The sequence below is a fragment of the Pseudochaenichthys georgianus genome, chromosome 7, assembly GCF_902827115.2.
Source record: "Pseudochaenichthys georgianus chromosome 7, fPseGeo1.2, whole genome shotgun sequence".
Classification (NCBI taxonomy): Eukaryota; Metazoa; Chordata; class Actinopteri; order Perciformes; family Channichthyidae; genus Pseudochaenichthys; species Pseudochaenichthys georgianus.
Window position 1 is genome coordinate 2,558,209 of NC_047509.1, and position 21,443 is coordinate 2,579,651.

Below are 21,443 nucleotides of genomic sequence, written 5' to 3' on the forward strand. Positions count from 1 at the left end.
GTCAAATTGTTGGGCGCTTTTTCTTTTGCACTATTAAATTAATTCTGTCTAATTTCATGGCTTTAAGAAAAGCCATAAATACTGGGGGAATTTTGAGAAAGCAAATGTTTTGTTTTTTCAAATTGAAGGCCACATTTTGATATTATCATTACGACCTGAATGTTTTGTTCATGACAAGTCAACCGATACAGAAAAGCATCCCACAATGTTCGAATTACAGTGCAGAAAAATACAAGTGTGTGCACTTTATAACGGATGGAACCCGCGTATCTCTTTAGGACCAGTTGGACTAATGTGTCGCGACACCAATAGCTGTTTAAAACGGACAACAGGTGATGACATTTGACATCAGAGCCAGTTTAGCTTGTAGGTTACCAAGGCAACGTTAGGAACAACAGTTAGATAGCCGTTTGACTGTTGTTTTATTTACTAAATGTGCTGTTTCTTTAGAGGATCGATTATTTCAGATATCTTAAATGCCGAATCAAAGTACACCATTCACCTCTGAACTGTAGTGGAGTAGAAGAACAAAGTATCAGAAAATGTATATACTCGGGTAAAGTACTACTGTCTCTAAATTGTAAGTACAGTACTTGAGTAAATGTACTTATCTACTTTACACCGTTGCGGTGCTGGAGGACGGCATCCCAAACCAGGCTCTGAGGGAGATCAAGGCTCTGCAAGAGATCGAGAACAACGAGCATGTGAGTGTCAGAGGACGCCATCTTACCCTTTCATTATCCTAGTGACCTTCACAGTAACATCCTATCGTTAACAAACAAAATAAGAGATGGACGGTAGCCATAAGACAGCAGTACTTTTGAATCTCATAAGTATTAGTCAATTTATTTCAAATATTTGTATTGAGAAGTGTAGGCAATAGTACAGACTTCTTTGGGGTGGAAAATCATGCTTCCCTTTTCTCAACATAGAAGACAAACATAACAGCCAACAAGAAATAATAAGCTGTTGAAGGAAGTTTTTCCATTAATTAGCACTTTATTAAATATTGTGAATATGTCTTTATTATCAGGCTATGTTCCACAATCATTCAAAGTAGCAGTAATAAAACCGCTTCTTAAAAAGCACAACCTCGATCCAGAGGTTTTAGCCAACTATAGACCTATTTCTAATCTTCCGTTCCTCTCAAATATTCTTGAGAAAGCGGTCGCAAAACAGCTGTGTGATTACTTAAAAAACAATGATTTATTTGAAGATTTTCAGTCTGGCTTTAGAACACATCATAGCACAGAGACAGCTCTGGTTAAAGTCACAAATGACATTCTAATAGCCTCAGACAAGGGACTTGTCTCTATTCTTGTTTTGCTCGATCTCAGTGCTGCATTTGATACTATCGACCATGACATCCTATTGCAAAGACTAGAGCACTTAGTTGGCAAACAGGGAACTGCTTTAGGCTGGTTTAGGTCCTATCTATCTGAACGCTCTCAGTTTGTACGTGTCAATGATGAATCTTCCACGCAAACCAAAGTTCGCCATGGAGTGCCACAGGGCTCAGTGCTCGGACCTATTTTGTTCACATTATATATGCTTCCGTTAGGCAATATTATAAGGAATCATTCTGTAAACTTTCATTGTTATGCGGATGATACTCAACTATATTTATCAATCAAGCCTGATGAAATTAATCATCTAAATAAAATTCAAGACTGCCTTAAGGACTTAAAAACGTGGATGACCTTAAACTTTTTGATGTTAAAACACGACCAAAACTGAAGTTATTGTACTTGGCCCGAAGAATCTACGAAACAAATTATCTAAAGATATACTAACTATGGATGGCATTAATTTGGCCTCCAGTGAGACTGTAAGGAACCTTGGTGTTATATTTGATCAGGATTTATCCTTTAACGCCCACATAAAATCAATTTCAAGGACCGCCTACTTCCATCTACGTAATATTGCAAAAATCAGGCATATCTTGCCTCAAACGATGCAGAGAAACTAGTCCATGCATTTGTTACTTCTAGGCTGGATTACTGTAACTCTTTATTATCAGGGTGTGCCAAGAAGTCAGTCAAGTCGCTTCAGCTGATTCAAAATGCTGCAGCTCGTGTACTAACCAGAGTTAGGAAAAGGGACCACATCACTCCTGTTCTGGCTGCCTTACACTGGCTCCCTATAAAACACAGGATAACATTTTAAAATTCTTCTTCTCGCCTACAAAGCCCTTAATTGGCAGGCGCCATCTTACCTTAAAGAACTCATTATACCCTACTGTCCTATTAGGACATTGCGTTCCAAGAATGCAGGGTTGTTGGTTGTTCCTAAGAGGCTTCTCAATACTCAAATTTCCCCTCCTCGACTCCTCGACTCCTCGGTCCTCCGGTAGTGACCCGGAAATGAATTTCAGCGCGCCATTTTGAAGGACGTCTCATTTCTCTAAATGCACACCGAGGACCGAGGATCGAGCATCGAGGAGGCTCTCTGGAGGAGCTATAACCGAGGATACACTGATGGTTCCTCCACGGCTCCTCCGCGGATGCATTTCCGGGAACGGTGGAGGCGTGACGCACGGCCGGACTTATCTCAGCCAATGACAGCTCTGCATGCATCCCCTGGATATTATTTGAGAACCTGCTCTCATCGCAACGCGATGTTTACAGTGAGAACAGCTGTGAGGTCCTGCAGAAAGCAGAGCAGTGTGTAAAATAGATATCACTCAGTATAACAGGCCTACTCTCTTTATTTGCTTTAGTTTAGTAGATATCTACAAAGAGTCCATATTTTTCTAAAACCATTTAGTGCTTCACATAATAAAATACACAACGGCTGTAGCCTGATTATGCTTTAGCAGCTGTAGGTGTGTGTGGTACAGTATGTAGGTGTGTGTTGTACAGTGTGTAGGTGTGTGTTGTACAGTGTGTAGGTGTGTGTTGTACAGTGTGTAGGTGCGTGTGTTGTACAGTGTGTTGTACAGTGTGTAGGTGCGTGTGTTGTACAGTGTGTAGGTGCGTGTGTTGTACAGTGTGTAGGTGTGTGTGTTGTACAGTGTGTAGGTGTGTGTTGTACAGTGCGCAGATGCCGCGGACAGACGGGTCTCAGTTGGTTTGATGTCCTTACTTTTAATACTTGCAAATACAACTTTTGGCCCGTAATTTCAATTCCCCATTTCAGCGACCAGAGAGAGAGGGGGGGGGGTATATCCAGTCTCTGACTGTGTTACGTTATTATGAGAGTGCTCTCATACTTTAAATTGTATATATTTATATAAATATATTTGTGTGTGTGTCCGCATCTGTAGCCTGTTATTGTCTCATTATACCGCACTCTCAATGAATTCAAATAAAATATGTGGGGGAACAATGTTCAGCTGATCTAACAGAGATTATAAAATATGACAAAACACTCGACAGCTGATGCAGCTGTTGCCACGTCATAATGAACGGACGTCGCTTTAATATGACCGCTCAGAGGAGAGGAGTTCTCATTTCTTTAAACGTCTGCTGCTTCCCCTCCTCTCTCCTCGGTTCCCCTCCTCGGTCCTCCGCTCGCATCTCCTGTGGGCGGGTCTAAGTCTCGAGGAGGGGAGTCGAGGAGGGGAGTCGAGGAGGGGAAATTTGAGTATTGAGAAGCCTCTCTAGAGTCTCTAAAAGTACAATGGGAGCCAGAGCCTTTTCTTATCAAGCTCCACATTTGTGGAATCAGCTTCCAGTTTGTGTTCGGGCGGCAGACACCCTATCCGTTTTTAAGAGTGCGCTTAAGACCTTCCTTTTTGATAAAGCTTATAGTTAGGGCTGATTAGATTCAGCCCCTAGTTTTGCTGATATAGGCTTAGTTTGTCGGGGGACATCTTACTTCTTCCTTCTCTCTGTCTATACCTGTGTACTCTCATGTTCCGATTAACCCAGCTTCCCCAAATGTCTTTCTTTTTGGTGTCTATATACGCCGGGATCCGGAGTCATGGATGATCCCGCGGTCCTGTGTCCTGCATCGCGAGCCCTGGATCTTGAGTCATGGCTGTAGTCCTGGATCATCGGTCCTGGATGGATATCCTCGTGGATTCATCTTCCTATTATACACACATGCATTTACAAACATTTGGACTACCTATGTTGCAAATGTATTATCTTTTCAATTTACACACGGCATCTATTGCACGTCTGTCCGTCCTGGGAGAGGGATCCCTCCTCTGTTGCTCTCCCTGAGGTTTCTCCCATTTTCCCTTTAAACTGTGGGTTTTCTCCGGAAGTTTTTCCTTGTACGATGTGAGGGTCTAAGGACAGAGGGTGTCGTATTGTCATACTGATATTTTGTACAAACTGTGAAGTCCACTGGGACAAATGTAACATTTGTGATATTGGGCTATATAAATAAACATTGATTGATTGAAATAATAAAGAAAAAAAACATAGCATGACAGGAATAGCATACTTAATGACATACCCTCCGAAAAAGTACACGTCCCACCGTCCGGGACGTGTTATTTACAATATCGGACAAGTAGATCTTTCAATTGACTTGTCCGGCGGACAAGTGACGTTTTTCGCCCTGATTTATTGACAAATTATTGATACATTCAGTTTACAAAAGGCAGAACTCATTCGCAAATTGTACGTGTCCGCCATTGTTAGTTTAGAAATGTTAGTTTCGGTTCTGCTTGTCGATTCCTAAATGCATCTCGCCGCTTTCTGTACAGTTAGACGGGGCGGGTGGGAAGTGTAGCACAGTGGTCGGGTTGGGAAGCAAAACTCGGTTCCGAGTAGGAACAAATAACAATTGTCCGGTACCCGGGATTAATAAGAGTTGTGAGGACAGGAAGCGAGGCCGAGCCCCGCGGACCGCAGCTCTCTCTCTCTGCGCTCAGTGTCTCTCTCTCCTTCGTCATCTCTCTCTTCCTCTCTCTCTCTCTCTCTCTCTCTCTCTCTCTCTCTCTCTCTCTCTCTCTCTCTCTCAGATGATTGGGTCGTTGCATTTTTACAGTACCACGGCTTCCACAGATGACATTTTTTTATGGATTTGTTGTCAAAGCACTTCAGATACTGTTGTGTTCCTGCTAGTTCCCGGTCCTCCTATGTCCCTGATGCTGGACAGCCAATCAGAGACAGAAATGACCTCCGCTGGACGCCACCTGACCGTCCCAATGGAGTCCTCAATGGAGTCCTCAATGGATATGCCCTGCAGTACCAACAGAGTGAGCATTGTTACCCCTGTTCTACAAATATCAGGCTAGGGCTGCACGATATATCGTGTTGTGACGATAATCGCGATATGCGCATTCACATCGCAGGACGTGTGCGATATTAAGTAGGCAAATTAACTTAAACCAATCACCAATCACAATCAAATCTCCAAAGCAAACGGACCCGGTGATTAAAGGTAAAACACTGAATAAAGTAGTTTCATGTGTTTCTCCAGTTCGGCGCTGCTAACCGAGCTAGCTCAGCTTGTTGCTCTGATAACTTAAGATCCAGCGTCCGTGACTAAAATCCTTCATCCGGTTAAATATAGTTAGAAAAATACCAATTGTATAGCTTTAAAGTCCAAGAAAAGATGGTTTGCGGACAAAAAAAACGGTCTTTTCTTCAATTCCTGTATTTTTTCATATCGCAGGGGGAAAAACATCGCAATGTCAGTTTTTTCCAATATCGTGCAGCCCTATATCAGGCACGTTAATTATCCTGTTTGTGGTTTTATGCTGCATCAAATACACCAAGACCGTCAGCAGTGTGACTGACACCAACCAATACTTTTCAAATCAGTAATGCTAGAAACATGTCAAAGCATAGCCTCCTAATGATGCTCATCAGTCAGACTATGTGTCACCAATAACGAACCATGTTGAAGATCAAGTGGTGGTTGAATATTTGTTCTGCTGTCGGTGATCAGTTGTGGAGAGTGAGGACAGCCCCCTGCAGTTAGAGGCAATAGACGACCCCACAGCCACTCACTTCACCCTGAAGGGCCTGGACCGCCACAGCCACTACCGTTTCTTCCTGAAGGGGGCGCACTGCTGTCGGGGATGGAGAGGCCATCATGAGGGAGGGTGCCACCACGCTGGAATGGCGGTACAACCCCGATTAACACAAGACCAAATTAGAGTAAAGAAATACCGTCCTTCTTTTTCCTGAAAGGGAGTGGACACATGTTTATGTATAAAAGACATGAAGAAGTGGATTTTACATAATAGGTGACCTTTAAAAGTGCGATCCAGGCAACATGTTCGCAGTCAATATGGGGCATCATTACACCTCCAATACTTGGTTTGAATGATCAAGCATCAAGTATGTTTTTATTTAATGGTGTTATATTTTTGTTTCTTGTATATCTTTTTTTTGCTATATTAATTATATTATTTTTCCTCCAGCCCTGAAGCCTCATCGCCACCAGACCTGAAAGAGGACTCAGAGCAGCTGCCATCAACGTCACATTATAACACAAGTTAACTCAAGACACTTACCCGCATTTGCTCCGTGGGTAATGTCCACAGTAATGACATTTACATGTGTAATATGTGTAATATGTAAATTGTAAAGCGCTTTGAGCACCTGTAAAAGCGCTCTAATAAAAATGTAATGCATTATTATTATTAAGTTACTAATCCAAACTCATCAGCAGGTCATGATAAACAATCCTCAGTCAAATCCTCCGGACGTTCAGGAGATCAGGAGACGAGAAACGGAGCAGGAATGTTCCTGAAAAGAATCATAATATCCTGGGTATAGTGAGACGCATTGAAGCAGAGATGTTTTAGAAAAGGCCACTACTCTGGGATCTGAATCTAACACTGAATACTTTATTTTTAACTCTATTCTTATACATTTTCTATTTTGAAAGTCCTCTGCAAAATGTCTGCACCTGTTCTTGCTCAAATAAACAACCGTTGTCAGTTGTCATTCATGGTGCTGTATTATGCTAATATTCTGTATGCTTTGTTTCACTGATGAAAGGCTGATGTATCTTTGGCTCAGATTGCACAAAAAAATAGTATGATGTTGGATGATACAAAACCTGTGGTTAATGTAAATGTAGTTCAATTGTTCAAATTGCATGTTCTCAATACCATGACAGTTTTATTTCTCTCAGAAATGAACAAAAACAAGCACAAGTGGTCACTCAGGAATTAAGGTATACAATTGTTGGGCTTTTTAACTTTTGCACAATTTAATGAATTCTGTCAATTTCATATTAAGAAAAGCAATAAATACGACGGACATTTTGAGGAAGCGTCATTTTGTGTATGAATTATTTTGCTGTATAATCAAATTATTAATTCCAAATTCTGTTTTTTTGTTTTCAAATTGAAGGCTACATTTGATATTATCATGTTAAGACCTGAATGTTTTGATCATGACAAGTCAACCAATACAGAAAAGCATCCCAACATGTTTGAACTACAGTGCAGGAAAATAAAATTAACAGTCTCTTCTCGCTGCTCTAGTTCTGTAGTGGGACCAGCCCGATGACGTCATTGTAAACAAACATGGCGGACCCTTGTCGGCTTTGCAGCTAGCTCTTATGACATATTTATCTAAAACCGTCCTCTACGTTAACTAGTGTGTACTTTATAACAGATGGAAACCGCGTATCTCTTTAGGACCAGTTGGACTAATGTGTCGTGGCACCAATAGCTGTTGAAAACGGACAACAGGTGATGAAATGTGACGTTTTCTCAGAGCCAGTTTAGCTTGTAGGTTACCAAGGCAACGTTAGGAACAACCGTTAGATAGCCGTTTGACTGTTGTTGTTTATTTACTAAATGTGCTGTTTCTTTAGAAGAGGATCGATTATTTCAGATATCTTAAATGAATGCCGAATCAAAGTACAAAGTAATGTTGAGCTGGACAGTTTTAATATACACAGTTAAATCAAGCTGTGTGCAGTGACAGCAGAGGAGGGAGAAGTACTCAGATCTTGTACTTGAGTAAAAGTAAAAGTAGGCTACCAGAGAGTATGAATACTCTGTGACAAGTAAAAGTAGAAAAGTATATTATCAATATATACTTAAAGTACAAGTAAAAGTAGTCGTTGTGCAGACTGGTCCATTTCAGAATAATATATATGATATGTTTTATAATGATTGATCATGAAAGTGTTCTCAAAGCTGGTGAAGGTGCAGCTAGTCTGAATGACTTTGTAGACTGCAGGGTAGCTTGTGAATTTACTCCAGGTGGAACTAAAGTCTGATTCAACACTTGATTAGATTTCACATCATTCATCCACATCTGTAAAGTAACTAAAGGTATTCAATACATGTAGTGGAGTAAAAGTACACACCATTCACCTCTGAACTGTAGTGGAGTAGAAGTACAAAGTATCAGAAAATGTATATACTCGGGTAAAGTACTACTGTCTCTAAATTGTAAGTGTACAGTACTTGAGTAAATGTACTTATCTACTTTACACCACTGCGTGACAGGAAGACATGGAGCAGTACAGTATTCTGGGTCGGATCGGAGAAGGAGCTCACGGCATCGTCTTCAAGGCAAAACACATCGAGGTAAACAACTGGTCAACAACACAAACAATTACTGTTGCTTACAGCTTTATCACTTAATCAATTGTTTGATTTGATGCAAGACAGAAAAGTTTATTTCCCAAAACTATCTTTACTGTTAGCTTTGGACTGATTGCCAGACAAAACAAGACATTTAATATGTTCAACTTTGGGAAGATTTAACTGGACACTTTAAAAAAAAATGTCACTTGTTTTGAATCAGAGAAAAGAGGGATTTTATTGTCATCCATCTGTGTACGGTCCAAAAACACAAAACGTGTTTTCCTAGTTCTCGTTAAAAATATAAATGTAGCCTGTTTCTTGAAATCAGACACAACTTCATGTTACTCTCCGACCAATTGAATGATCACACAGATGTCAGATAATAGTACTGACATCCTGAAGGGAAGAGGACCATATAGCAGTTACTAAATCTGTGCATATTACTCTCAGTACTTTTCTTTATTGATAGTGAAAGTACAGATGTGTGTGTTGTGTGTCAGACAGGAGAGACGGTGGCCCTAAAGAAAGTGGCTCTGAGGCGGCTGGAGGACGGCATCCCAAACCAGGCTCTGAGGGAGATCAAGGCTCTGCAGGAGATCGAGGACAACGAGCATGTGAGTGTCAGAGGACGCCATCTTACCCTTTCATTATCCTAGTGACCTTCAGAGTAACATCCTATCGTTAACAAACTAAATAAGAGATGGACGGTAGCCATAAGACAGCAGTACTTTTAAATCTCATCACAGTTTTTGAATTTATTTTTGTATTAATCAATTTATTGAACATGTCAGAAACATTTTTTATAATAATAATTATAACAAAGAGATGCAATAAAACAACAAAAAACGTTCAAGGTACAAACAAATAAAAATAAATACACTCTCAAATAATCTCTGTCATGTTCAACAGTGGCAAGAAGAAGCTTAAAAATACTTTCTAGTCCTCCCCCCTCTAGCGTACATTTGTCTTGAAGATAAAAGATTAGGTCATCGTCGTCGGCGTCATGTTGTAAACAAATAATTATTTTTCTACAAAAAAATAAATGACTTTTACAACGACAAGAAATAACAAGTATGAGTTCACAGGTCCTTCTCATAACCATTAATGATTTGGTTTCTAAATACTAGTTTTAGTTTTGATAAACTTGTACATTATTTCAGCTCATCATTACTGTTATTCCACATGTCAACACCTTTTGTTGTGATGCACTGAAGTGTTGAATTTGTTCGTATGGAAGGTTTTTCCCACTCTCTCCTCCTCCTCCTCTTCCTCAGGTGGTGAAGCTGAAGGACGTCTTTCCTCACGGTACAGGCTTCGTCCTGGTGTTTGACTTTATGCTCTCAGACCTGTCCGAGGTCATCAGGAACTCTCAGCGACCTCTGACTCCGGCACAGGTCAAAGGTTACATGATGATGCTGCTGAAGGGCGTGGCCTTCCTGCATCACAACAACATCATGCACCGGGTGAGAGGAGGGTACGGGGATGGAGGAAAGGAAGGAATTTATTTTTCATTTTGACCCGAGTTTTGGTTTTGAAGCCCTTCACAATAAAAACCCAGACAATAGTTCTTACTGACGGGTCTCCAAGACCTACCGAAGGTTAACATCAGTGATGTACATCGGCTGGTACGAGCGGCAGGCTCAGCCCCGAGGAGCAAAAGAGAAAAGGGGTTCAAGATGTCTACATATCCAGCTACGTCGACAATTATGAAGGTAAGTGACAAACAAAGCTGTAGTTACTGGCTAACTTTGACAAATTGACAGTCTTGATACAGTGTAAAGCGTTTTAATGATGTACCATTACGTTTTTTTTGGATAACATGAATGATATCAATTCCCCACAGTTTCAAACAAAGCTCTACCTTCAGGGAGAGTGAGCATCAGGGCTAGCTGTTACAGGTCCATGAGAAAGCATGAAAAGCCTCACGATCTCAGAGTAGGGAGGAAAATAAAAAGTGTTCATCGGTTCAAAGCCTCAATCAGGTTCATGTTTTGATGTGGCTGGAGTAGGTAACCTGGATTTAGGATTCAAATAAGCCCAGCTAGCTGACGTGTTGCAACAGATTACATAGTGACAATACATTAGCTCAACTGGCAGCTAGCTATGTGTGTGTGTAGCATGAAGGGGCTACAGATTTATTTTCGTTGTGTAACCCTCTCGTGTAAAATGATAAATACATTAGCTAAACCCAAACTTCGCTTTCATCAAAGATTCTTAATGAGGTTGAAAACCGTCTCTGCTTTCATGGAAACCCCAGAAACTGGTTGTGACTGTTCTTTACTGAATGTTAGTATAATCCATGTAGGGTCCATTTGTATTGGCCAGTGTTTGGTAAGTGCTGGTTTTGTACCCTACATCTATGTTAAGCTGTTCTACTAACACTATTTATGTAGTTATAATATAAGATAATACATTGAGAGAGCTGAGACAGGATATACAAGCGTATCTGTTTGAATGTCCTCAAATGACAGTATTCCAAACAGCAGAACTTCTGTGTATGTGATGACAACCTGACATGATTTAGCCTTTTCCCACACCTACTACTACTGATCAGCCTGCTCTCAGCTTTCTCATGTGTCTGTGTTGTGTTGAAGCAGTGTCCTAAATGTAAAATCACTGACATTTTGTTTTAAGAACTGTTCACCTGTGGAGATTGCAGTGGCAAAGTGTTCCGTGTAGCTGGAACAGCACTCTGCAACCACAATGTTGCACTGCTGTTCCAGACCGCACACTGCTCCACACTCAACCTGGCTGCTGTCCCCCCTGTCCTCAGCTGCTGTCCCCCTGTCCTCAGCTGCTGTCCCCCTGTCCTCAGCTGCTGTCCCCCCTGTCCTCAGCTGCACTGAAACAGAGCAGCGATGGCACAAGCCAAGAACCATGGTAAGTACAGTATGTGTTCACAACCAATCCACGGTTTAATGAATATTTCCTTTGTGCCCAGAGCTGATTTAGTATGTTGCATCAACGACCTTTTCAATTCATTTGACAATTCTTTTGTGTAATTAATAGGGTGTGAAACCAGGCAGAGTGAGTGACATGGTGTTCACTTCCACTAAGCCAAAGCAGTTTACAGTTGCTGACGGTGTAAGGTAATGAAGCTCAGCGCAAGTTCAGACAGGAAGACCCATCACTCCGTATTGCACGTCATGGCAATACTCGCTCCCTTCACTGGATGACGGAGAGCGCCACTCCTTTGCCAACCTATCACTCCCCTCCATTCACAAGCCTAATTATCGCACCTGTTAATCCCTCTATATATGCTCTCCCCTTTTCTATCAGCTGTCTTTCAGGTGTCAACGCACAACCCTCCTCCACCCCTTCGCCTCCTGCTTCCAACTCAGGGCCAAGCTCCCATCCAACCGGACCTAACCACTTATCACCATCACCAGTGTCTAGACCCGGGGGGGTTCATCGGAAACGGTTCTTTCCCTTCCCGAATGATATCCTACAAAACCTGGGCCTAATCGCCAAACACCATTTTGTTCTCTTTTATAAACTGTCATTATGTTTCATTTATATAATGTGACGGATAATAAACATGTATTCCATACATCACGTCTCTCCTGATTGAAATATCTATTGTCCTAAGTAATTGTATATAGCCTGCTACAACTTTATGATTGTTGTCTGAGTGTAAAATTGTTCTTAAAGTCCTAATTATCATATAAACATGTTCAAAGGAGTACACGTTACAAGGCCGTGCGGGGCGAGCTGCCAGACCCAGATGTCCTCAAAGTCAGCGAGGCATACAAGGACTTCTCAGCAGACATCGCCCACGAAAAAAGAACGAATGGCTCACTACTCAACTCAACGACTAACACTCTTTCAGAGGATATGTTGGAAATGCACACATTATATATTTTCTGCATCTACTTTCTGGATATTGTACATCTGTTCTATAAACTAGCATTACTTAAATATGCAGAGACTAATTGAAATGTTTAAATATGTATTTTCCCCCCGATATAACATCAACCTATGTTTTGTAAAAGTTTATTAAATTAATCTGTCAAATGTTATCATATTGTGGATTTATTAAATTATGTATTTTCCTTTGTTATTTATGTGTGCGTTTGTTTTGAGGATATAATTCATTATACCTAAACATAGTATGGTATAACTGCTTTTTGTAATGAAATACACAATTGGTTTGGGAGCAAGAAATCTTTTAATCGTTGTTGCCCAGGCTTGCCCAAATGAATGGAAACTTATCTCCCGATTATAACATTGTGTAACTTGCTGCTGTTAAATACCTTCAAACTATGTGCTTTATGTGCAATATATACTTTATATATGCCATCTTTAATGCACTTATTGTAACTCGCTTTGGATAAAAGCGTCAGCTAAATGCAATGTAATGTAATAACTGTAATATATATACCGGGCTGCTAAATCCTAAGAAATGCTACAGGATTTGATTTGTAGATTTGTTTTGTTTTTTATCTGTATTTTTGAAAATTATGTAACTTTTTATCTTTTTTTTGCACATTGTTTATTATATCATAACTTAGTACTTTTTTAGCATATTGTTTATTATATTATAACTCAGTACCTTTTAACGCATGTAAGATATTCAACACTAAGCAATGTAGTGCCGACTTTCACGCCAATCGCTTTTCTTTACCCCGAAATCCGCTCATTCTTGCTCTCGGTGTGACATAACAAGCTGTCAAAACTCTGTACTCAAACCGGAAGTACTCAGCCGCACACCCAGCCGCCGGAAGTTGATAGACGCCATCTTGTGCACAGAGCCTATATATTCAGCAGCAGCAGTGAGACGCTGCATCTTCAACGACAGCAGCATTTTAACTTTACTCATGTTTACTGGATCACCTTTTCCTGCAGACTGTTAAACACACCGTGTCTCTCTCCATCTGACGAGCGTTGCTAACGTGTTTCCAGCTAGCATGCTAAGCTAGCTCCTACAGTCCGAGGTAAACGCTCCAGAAAAAACAGCACAGTCCATTACTTACCCATCAGAGGTTTATCCAGACACACGGGTGATGGATCAGTAGTGCTGGAGCTCACACACACTTTCTCAGGAACACAATTTACATCTCATTGCAGCTGTTTTGAATCTCTATGAATACGTCTTCGTTTATGCGGTCAATTTGTTCCTCTTTTTATTTGCTCTGTGTCTCTGTAGTTGGTTTCTGAACCCTTGTAATCATTCAGTGTTGATTTATAGTAATTGTCTGTCTCGTTGCAGCTCTGCAGATTTGTTTTGCGTCTTTTGGGTGTATTTTGTGGTGACTGAGTCTCTCTGCACCTTGCCCTGCTGCAGGTCGATGCTCCCAGATGTGGTGGATGACTTCACGATGAAGAACCCGGCCTGCAGAGACCTGGAGCCGCTGTTCTTCTCCTGTTATGCTTTCTGCAGTAAGCTGGCAGGAGGCCTGTCTGTGGGCATCTCCACCCTGATATTACAGTGAGTCTTTTTAGTATTTATTGACTTTGTTTGTCCCATACATGCTCAAAACACCAAACGAATGACTTTGCAGGCAGTATACACAGTAAGCGAAACAAAACGGAGGAAGATGCAGCATATCTTGAATCCAAATTAAAATGTTAACATGAAGGAAAGACAAAAAGTAGATTTTTTTCTTAGTAAGTTAAAATTATAAATACAACAAATGAATTAAATGACATTTTAATAAAATAAAAACCATTTAGTCTAAAAAAACAAAAAACAGATTCTACTTAAATAAATATTACACTGAACAAAAATATAAATGCAACACTTTTGTTTTTGCTCCCATTTTTCATGAGATGAACTCAAAGATCTAAAACATTTTCTATATACACAAAATAACCATTTCTCTCAAATATTGTTCACAAATCTGAAAGAATCTGTGATAGTGAGCACTTCTGCTTTGCCGAGATAATCCATCCCACCTCACAGGTGTGGCATATCAAGATGCTGATTAGACAGCATGATTATTGCACAGGTGTGCCTTAGGCTGGCCACAATAAAAGGCCACTCTAAAATGTTCAGTTTTATCACACAGCACAATGTGTGATACAGATGTCGCAAGTTTTGAGGGAGCGTGCAATTGGCATGCTGACAGCAGGAATGTCCACCAGAGCTGTTGCCTGTGAATTGAATGACAACCTGATCAACTCTATGCGAAGATGTGTTGCACTGCGTGAGGCAAATGGTGGTCACACCAGATACTGACTGGTTTTCGGACCCCCCCAATAAAGCAATGGTTATTTTGTGTATATAGAAAATGTTTTAGATCTTTGAGTTCATCTCATGAAAAATGGGAGCAAAAACAAAAGTGTTGCGTTTATATTTTTGTTCAGTGTAAAACAATTCAGATCAAATAAAAATTACATATAGTCTTCATATAAAAAAATTATTAAAATATTAAATTCAAATACTAAATATATAAAAAAAAACATCCAAAAATAATATTTTATCCACCCTCCAATTATTCATATATTAAATGTGTACATTTGTCACATCCCTGTTCCTCCTGGTCTGCAGGTTTGTGGGGTACAGAGCGGGTGCGTGTCATCACGAGGGGGGGGTGGCGACGGCTCTCATCGTGATGTTCTCCCCGGTGCCCGTCGCTCTGCTGCTGATCGGGATGTTCTTCTTCCACTCGTACCCCATCAATGAGAGGAAGTGTCTGCAGGAACAACTGACCCCAGATCAGTAAGTTGATGTTTGAGTAAACGATCCTCCCACCAGGGCTCTCGACTAACTTTTTTCACCATCCTCCCGGGAAACCGTCCCGAAATACAATCTAAGCCGTCCCGAAATTAATGTGGACCGTCCCGAATTTAAAATGTTAGTTTTTCTACATTATCATTAGTTAAAATCATTCAAAGTGACCTTTAACATAAATAAAACATCATACAAATCATTAGATGATAATTCATCAACCTTTTTATTTTAGTAAATCATTCAATCACAGAAACAAAGTCCAAATATATTTAAACAAACACACAATCCAATCAAGTCCCATCCAATTAACAAACAAATCCAACACTGTGGCCTGAAGACAGAACCCAGAGTAACTACTAACCAGGACGACAGTCTGTAACACAGTCAGGAGACCTTTACATACGGCCCCGCCCCCTCGCACACAGACGGGAGAGAGAGAGAGATCTCATCTGGATTGAAAAGCTTGAAAATACATCAAAGACGCATGTTGTAGTCTTATTGCATATTAGAAACGGAGTTGGTGAAACTAAAACTGCGATATAATGTGTATGTAGCAATAATACATATGACATATCTTTTTTAAATGTCTCCTGTACCGATAAAAAGTCTGATAACATCGGAGCTTAACGTTACCACTGTCTTTAATAATTCCGGCCCGGGGCCCGTTTAATACCGGGGCTCGGTACCCACCCCTACATGGGGAGAGGCAGCATATTGCTAAGGACTAAATACGATGGAGGGTTCTCTTCTCAGCCTTATTACCCATAGGGGATGAAGAGGAGTAAATAAAGAGGCCGGCGCTCCGGGGTCTGGTTCTGCTGTGCGTTTTGTGATGTAACGGTAAAACATTTCATAATTCCTCCACAGAGATGCCATTGTACATCACTCAACCCGCTAAATACACACACCCAGTACATAGCTGGACCTGCGAATTTGCAAGCCAGGAATTCGCGGGCACAGCTGTAGCTACGTACTGTGTGTGTGTGGGTATTTCGCGGGTTGCTAAATGTTTTGTGTGTGTTTATGTTGACAAGGAGGTTTAATAACTGTGTGCTCCACAAAACGTGCAGGCGGTTTCATTTTCATCGCCGTTTGTAGTGGAGTTAGCAGGGTATTTTTATTTTAACTCTCGTCCCAAATTCGTCCCAAAATTATTTTTATTATTCTCCCAGGAGACGGAGCCACAAACCAAAAAAACATTGACATCACAAAGAGGCCTAAATCTGATCCTCTCATTTTCAGGTAGGGTTTCATATAAATGGATCAGGACAAAAGGAGAGGGGTCTTTGTTCCTGAGGCTGAGGTGTTACATGTCTATGTATAAAAGACATGAAGAAGTTTGCATAATAGGTGACCTTTAAAGTGTGATGTGTAACCCCTAGCAACATGCTCGCGACAAAGGGGGCATCATTACACCTCCAATACTTGGTCTGAATGATCAAGCATCAGTTATGTATTTATTTAATGGTGTATATTTTTGTTTCGTATATAAATGTTTTTATCCTATTGCAGCGATATTAACTATTTTTGTTTTTCCTCCAGCCCTGAAGCCTCATCACCAGCAGACCTGAAAGAGGACTCGGAGCAGCTGCCATCAACGTCACATTATAACACAAGTTACAATCCAAACTCATCAGCTGGTCCTGAAAAACAATCCTCAGTCAAATCATCCGGACGTTCACTTGCATCATCAGAAAACAGCAGGTCTAAATCAGTTCTTAAATCAAATGTAAATCCTCAGAGTCAAACCTCACCGCAGAGATCAGGAGACGAGAAACGAGCGGGAATGTTCCTGAAAAGAATCCCAGAACTTCCTCCAGCAGGTCACACGTTAGAACCAAAATGTCCTGGGTATAGTGAGACACATTGAGACTTTTAGAAAAGAGACACTACTCTGGGATCTGAATCTAACACTGAATACTTTATTTTAAACTCTATTCTTATACATTTTCTATTTTTAAAGTCCTCTGCAAAATGTCTGCACCTGTTCTTGCTCAAATAAACAACCTTTTTCAGTCTGTCATTCATGGTGCTGTTATACTAATGTGGATGGATGGATAGATGGATGGATGGATGAAAGCAGATCATCTGTTCCAATTGCATACACAATGATTTGGTTGTTTTTGCATAATGGTTGTGTTATCAATACCATGACAGTGTGAGTCGTCACTCTGGAATTAAGAGGTTTAGAAATGTGTCAAATTGTTGGGCGCTTTTTCTTTTGCACTATTAAATTAATTCTGTCTAATTTCATGGCTTTAAGAAAAGCCATAAATACTGGGGGAATTTTGAGAAAGCAAATGTTTTGTTTTTTCAAATTGAAGGCCACATTTGATATTATCATTACGACCTGAATGTTTTGTTCATGACAAGTCAACCGATACAGAAAAGCATCCCACAATGTTCGAATTACAGTGCAGAAAAATACAAGTGTGTGCACTTTATAACGGATGGAACCCGCGTATCTCTTTAGGACCAGTTGGACTAATGTGTCGCGACACCAATAGCTGTTTAAAACGGACAACAGGTGATGACATTTGACATCAGAGCCAGTTTAGCTTGTAGGTTACCAAGGCAACGTTAGGAACAACAGTTAGATAGCCGTTTGACTGTTGTTTTATTTACTAAATGTGCTGTTTCTTTAGAGGATCGATTATTTCAGATATCTTAAATGCCGAATCAAAGTACACCATTCACCTCTGAACTGTAGTGGAGTAGAAGAACAAAGTATCAGAAAATGTATATACTCGGGTAAAGTACTACTGTCTCTAAATTGTAAGTACAGTACTTGAGTAAATGTACTTATCTACTTTACACCGTTGCGGTGCTGGAGGACGGCATCCCAAACCAGGCTCTGAGGGAGATCAAGGCTCTGCAAGAGATCGAGAACAACGAGCATGTGAGTGTCAGAGGACGCCATCTTACCCTTTCATTATCCTAGTGACCTTCACAGTAACATCCTATCGTTAACAAACAAAATAAGAGATGGACGGTAGCCATAAGACAGCAGTACTTTTGAATCTCATAAGTATTAGTCAATTTATTTCAAATATTTGTATTGAGAAGTGTAGGCAATAGTACAGACTTCTTTGGGGTGGAAAATCATGCTTCCCTTTTCTCAACATAGAAGACAAACATAACAGCCAACAAGAAATAATAAGCTGTTGAAGGAAGTTTTTCCATTAATTAGCACTTTATTAAATATTATGAATATGCCTTTATTATCAGGCTATGTTCCACAATCATTCAAAGTAGCAGTAATAAAACCGCTTCTTAAAAAGCACAACCTCGATCCAGAGGTTTTAGCCAACTATAGACCTATTTCTAATCTTCCGTTCCTCTCAAATATTCTTGAGAAAGCGGTCGCAAAACAGCTGTGTGATTACTTAAAAAACAATGATTTATTTGAAGATTTTCAGTCTGGCTTTAGAACACATCATAGCACAGAGACAGCTCTGGTTAAAGTCACAAATGACATTCTAATAGCCTCAGACAAGGGACTTGTCTCTATTCTTGTTTTGCTCGATCTCAGTGCTGCATTTGATACTATCGACCATGACATCCTATTGCAAAGACTAGAGCACTTAGTTGGCAAACAGGGAACTGCTTTAGGCTGGTTTAGGTCCTATCTATCTGAAACGCTCTCAGTTTTGTACGTGTCAATGATGAATCTTCCACGCAAACCAAAGTTCGCCATGGAGTGCCACAGGGCTCAGTGCTTCGGACCTATTTTGTTCACATTATATATGCTTCCGTTAGGCAATATTATAAGGAATCATTCTGTAAACTTTCATTGTTATGCGGATGATACTCAACTATATTTATCAATCAAGCCTGATGAAATTAATCATCTAAATAAAATTCAAGACTCGCCTTAAGGACTTAAAAACGTGGATGACCTTAACTTTTTGATGTTAAACACGACCAAAACTGAAGTTATTGTACTTTGGCCCCGAAGAATCTACGAAACAAATTATCTAAAGATATACTAACTATGGATGGCATTAATTTGGCCTCCAGTGAGACTGTAAGGATCTTGGTGTTATATTTGATCAGGATTTATCCTTTAACGCCCACATAAAATCAATTTCAAGGACCGCCTACTTCCATCTACGTAATATTGCAAAAATCAGGCATATCTTGCCTCAAACGATGCAGAGAAACTAGTCCATGCATTTGTTACTTCTAGGCTGGATTACTGTAACTCTTTATTATCAGGGTGTGCCAAGAAGTCAGTCAAGTCGCTTCAGCTGATTCAAAATGCTGCAGCTCGTGTACTAACCAGAGTTAGGAAAAGGGACCACATCACTCCTGTTCTGGCTGCCTTACACTGGCTCCCTATAAAACACAGGATAACATTTTAAAATTCTTCTTCTCGCCTACAAAGCCCTTAATTGGCAGGCGCCATCTTACCTTAAAGAACTCATTATACCCTACTGTCCTATTAGGACATTGCGTTCCAAGAATGCAGGGTTGTTGGTTGTTCCTAAGAGGCTTCTCAATACTCAAATTTCCCTCCTCGACTCCTCGACTCCTCGGTCCTCCGGTAGTGACCCGGAAATGAATTTCAGCGCGCCATTTTGAAGGACGTCTCATTCTCTAAATGCAACACCGAGGACCGAGGATCGAGCATCGAGGAGGCTCTCTGGAGGAGCTATAACCGAGGATACACTGATGGTTCCTCCACGGCTCCTCCGCGGATGCATTTCCGGGAACGGTGGAGGCGTGACGCACGGCCGGACTTATCTCAGCCAATGACAGCTCTGCATGCATCCCCTGGATATTATTTGAGAACCTGCTCTCATCGCAACGCGATGTTTACAGTGAGAACAGCTGTGAGGTCCTGCAGAAAGCAGAGCAGTGTGTAAAATAGATATCACTCAGTATAACAGGCCTACTCTCTTTATTTGCTTTAGTTTAGTAGATATCTACAAGAGTCCATATTTTTCTAAAACCATTTAGTGCTTCACATAATAAAATACACAACGGCTGTAGCCTGATTATGCTTTAGCAGCTGTAGGTGTGTGTGTGGTACAGTATGTAGGTGTGTGTTGTACAGTGTGTAGGTGTGTGTTGTACAGTGTGTAGGTGTGTGTTGTACAGTGTGTAGGTGCGTGTGTTGTACAGTGTGTTGTACAGTGTGTAGGTGCGTGTGTGGTACAGTGTGTAGGTGCGTGTGTTGTACAGTGTGTAGGTGTGTGTGTTGTACAGTGTGGAGGTGTGTGTTGTACAGTGCGCAGATGCCGCGGACAGACGGGTCTCAGTTGGTTTGATGTCCTTACTTTTAATACTTGCAAATACAACTTTTGGCCCGTAATTTCAATTCCCCATTTCAGCGACCAGAGAGAGAGGGGGGGGGGTATATCCAGTCTCTGACTGTGTTACGTTATTATGAGAGTGCTCTCATACTTTAAATTGTATATATTTATATAAATATATGTGTGTGTGTGTGTGTGTCCGCATCTGTAGCCTGGTATTGTCTCATTATCCCGCACTCTCAATGAATTCAAATAAAATATCTGGGGGAACAATGTGCAGCTGATCTAACAGAGATTATAAAATATGACAAAACACTCGACAGCTGATGCAGCTGTTGCCACGTCATAATGAACGGACGTCGCTTTAAAATGACCGCTCAGAGGAGAGGAGTTCTCATTTCTTTAAACGTCTGCTGCTTCCCCTCCTCTCTCCTCGGTTCCCCTCCTCGGTCCTCCGCTCGCATCTCCTGTGGGCGGGTCTAAGTTCTCGAGGAGGGGAGTCGAGGAGGGGAGTCGAGGAGGGGAAATTTGAGTATTGAGAAGCCTCTCTAGAGTCTCTAAAAGTACAATGGGAGCCAGAGCCTTTTCTTATCAAGCTCCACATTTGTGGAATCAGCTTCCAGTTTGTGTTCGGGCGGCAGACACCCTATCCGTTTTTAAGAGTGCGCTTAAGACCTTCCTTTTTGATAAAGCTTATAGTTAGGGCTGATTAGATTCAGCCCCTAGTTTTGCTGATATAGGCTTAGTTTGTCGGGGGACATCTTACTTCTTCCTTCTCTCTGTCTATACCTGTGTACTCTCATGTTCCGATTAACCCAGCTTCCCCAAATGTCTTTCTTTTTGGTGTCTATATACGCCGGGATCCGGAGTCATGGATGATCCTGCGGTCCTGTGTCCTGCATCGCGAGCCCTGGATCTTGAGTCATGGCTGTGGTCCTGGATCATCGGTCCTGGATGGATATCCTCGTGGATTCATCTTCCTATTATACACACATGCATTTACAAACATTTGGACTACCTATGTTGCAAATGTATTATCTTTTCAATTTAC

At 40.9% G+C, this 21,443-nt stretch overlaps 1 protein-coding gene and 1 pseudogene across 1 annotated transcript; both read left to right on the forward strand.

Annotated features, from left to right (window-relative positions):
* Positions 1-17,157, forward strand: part of LOC117449589 (sodium-dependent lysophosphatidylcholine symporter 1-like) — a 51,286-nt pseudogene extending 34,129 nt beyond the window's left edge.
* LOC117449121 (cyclin-dependent kinase 20-like) lies at positions 7,441-13,893 on the forward strand. Its single transcript, XM_071203650.1, has 6 exons — positions 7,441-7,612; positions 8,381-8,461; positions 8,962-9,075; positions 9,736-9,924; positions 11,235-11,341; positions 13,746-13,893. Exons 2-6 carry the CDS (start codon positions 8,387-8,389, stop codon positions 13,891-13,893), a joined length of 633 nt encoding a protein of 210 aa, XP_071059751.1. The 5' UTR covers positions 7,441-7,612; positions 8,381-8,386.
* Positions 17,158-21,443: the final 4,286 nt, after the last annotated feature.

Bases quoted from the DNA above. Each gene is read 5' to 3' on its own strand.
- LOC117449121 (XM_071203650.1), top strand. From the start codon at position 8,387: ATGGAGCAGTACAGTATTCTGGGTCGGATCGGAGAAGGAGCTCACGGC. The intron at 9,076-9,735 runs GTGAGTGTCAGA...CCTCTTCCTCAG, and splicing joins AGATCGAGGACAACGAGCAT to GTGGTGAAGCTGAAGGACGT. The intron at 9,925-11,234 runs GTGAGAGGAGGG...CCCTGTCCTCAG, and splicing joins ACAACAACATCATGCACCGG to CTGCTGTCCCCCTGTCCTCA.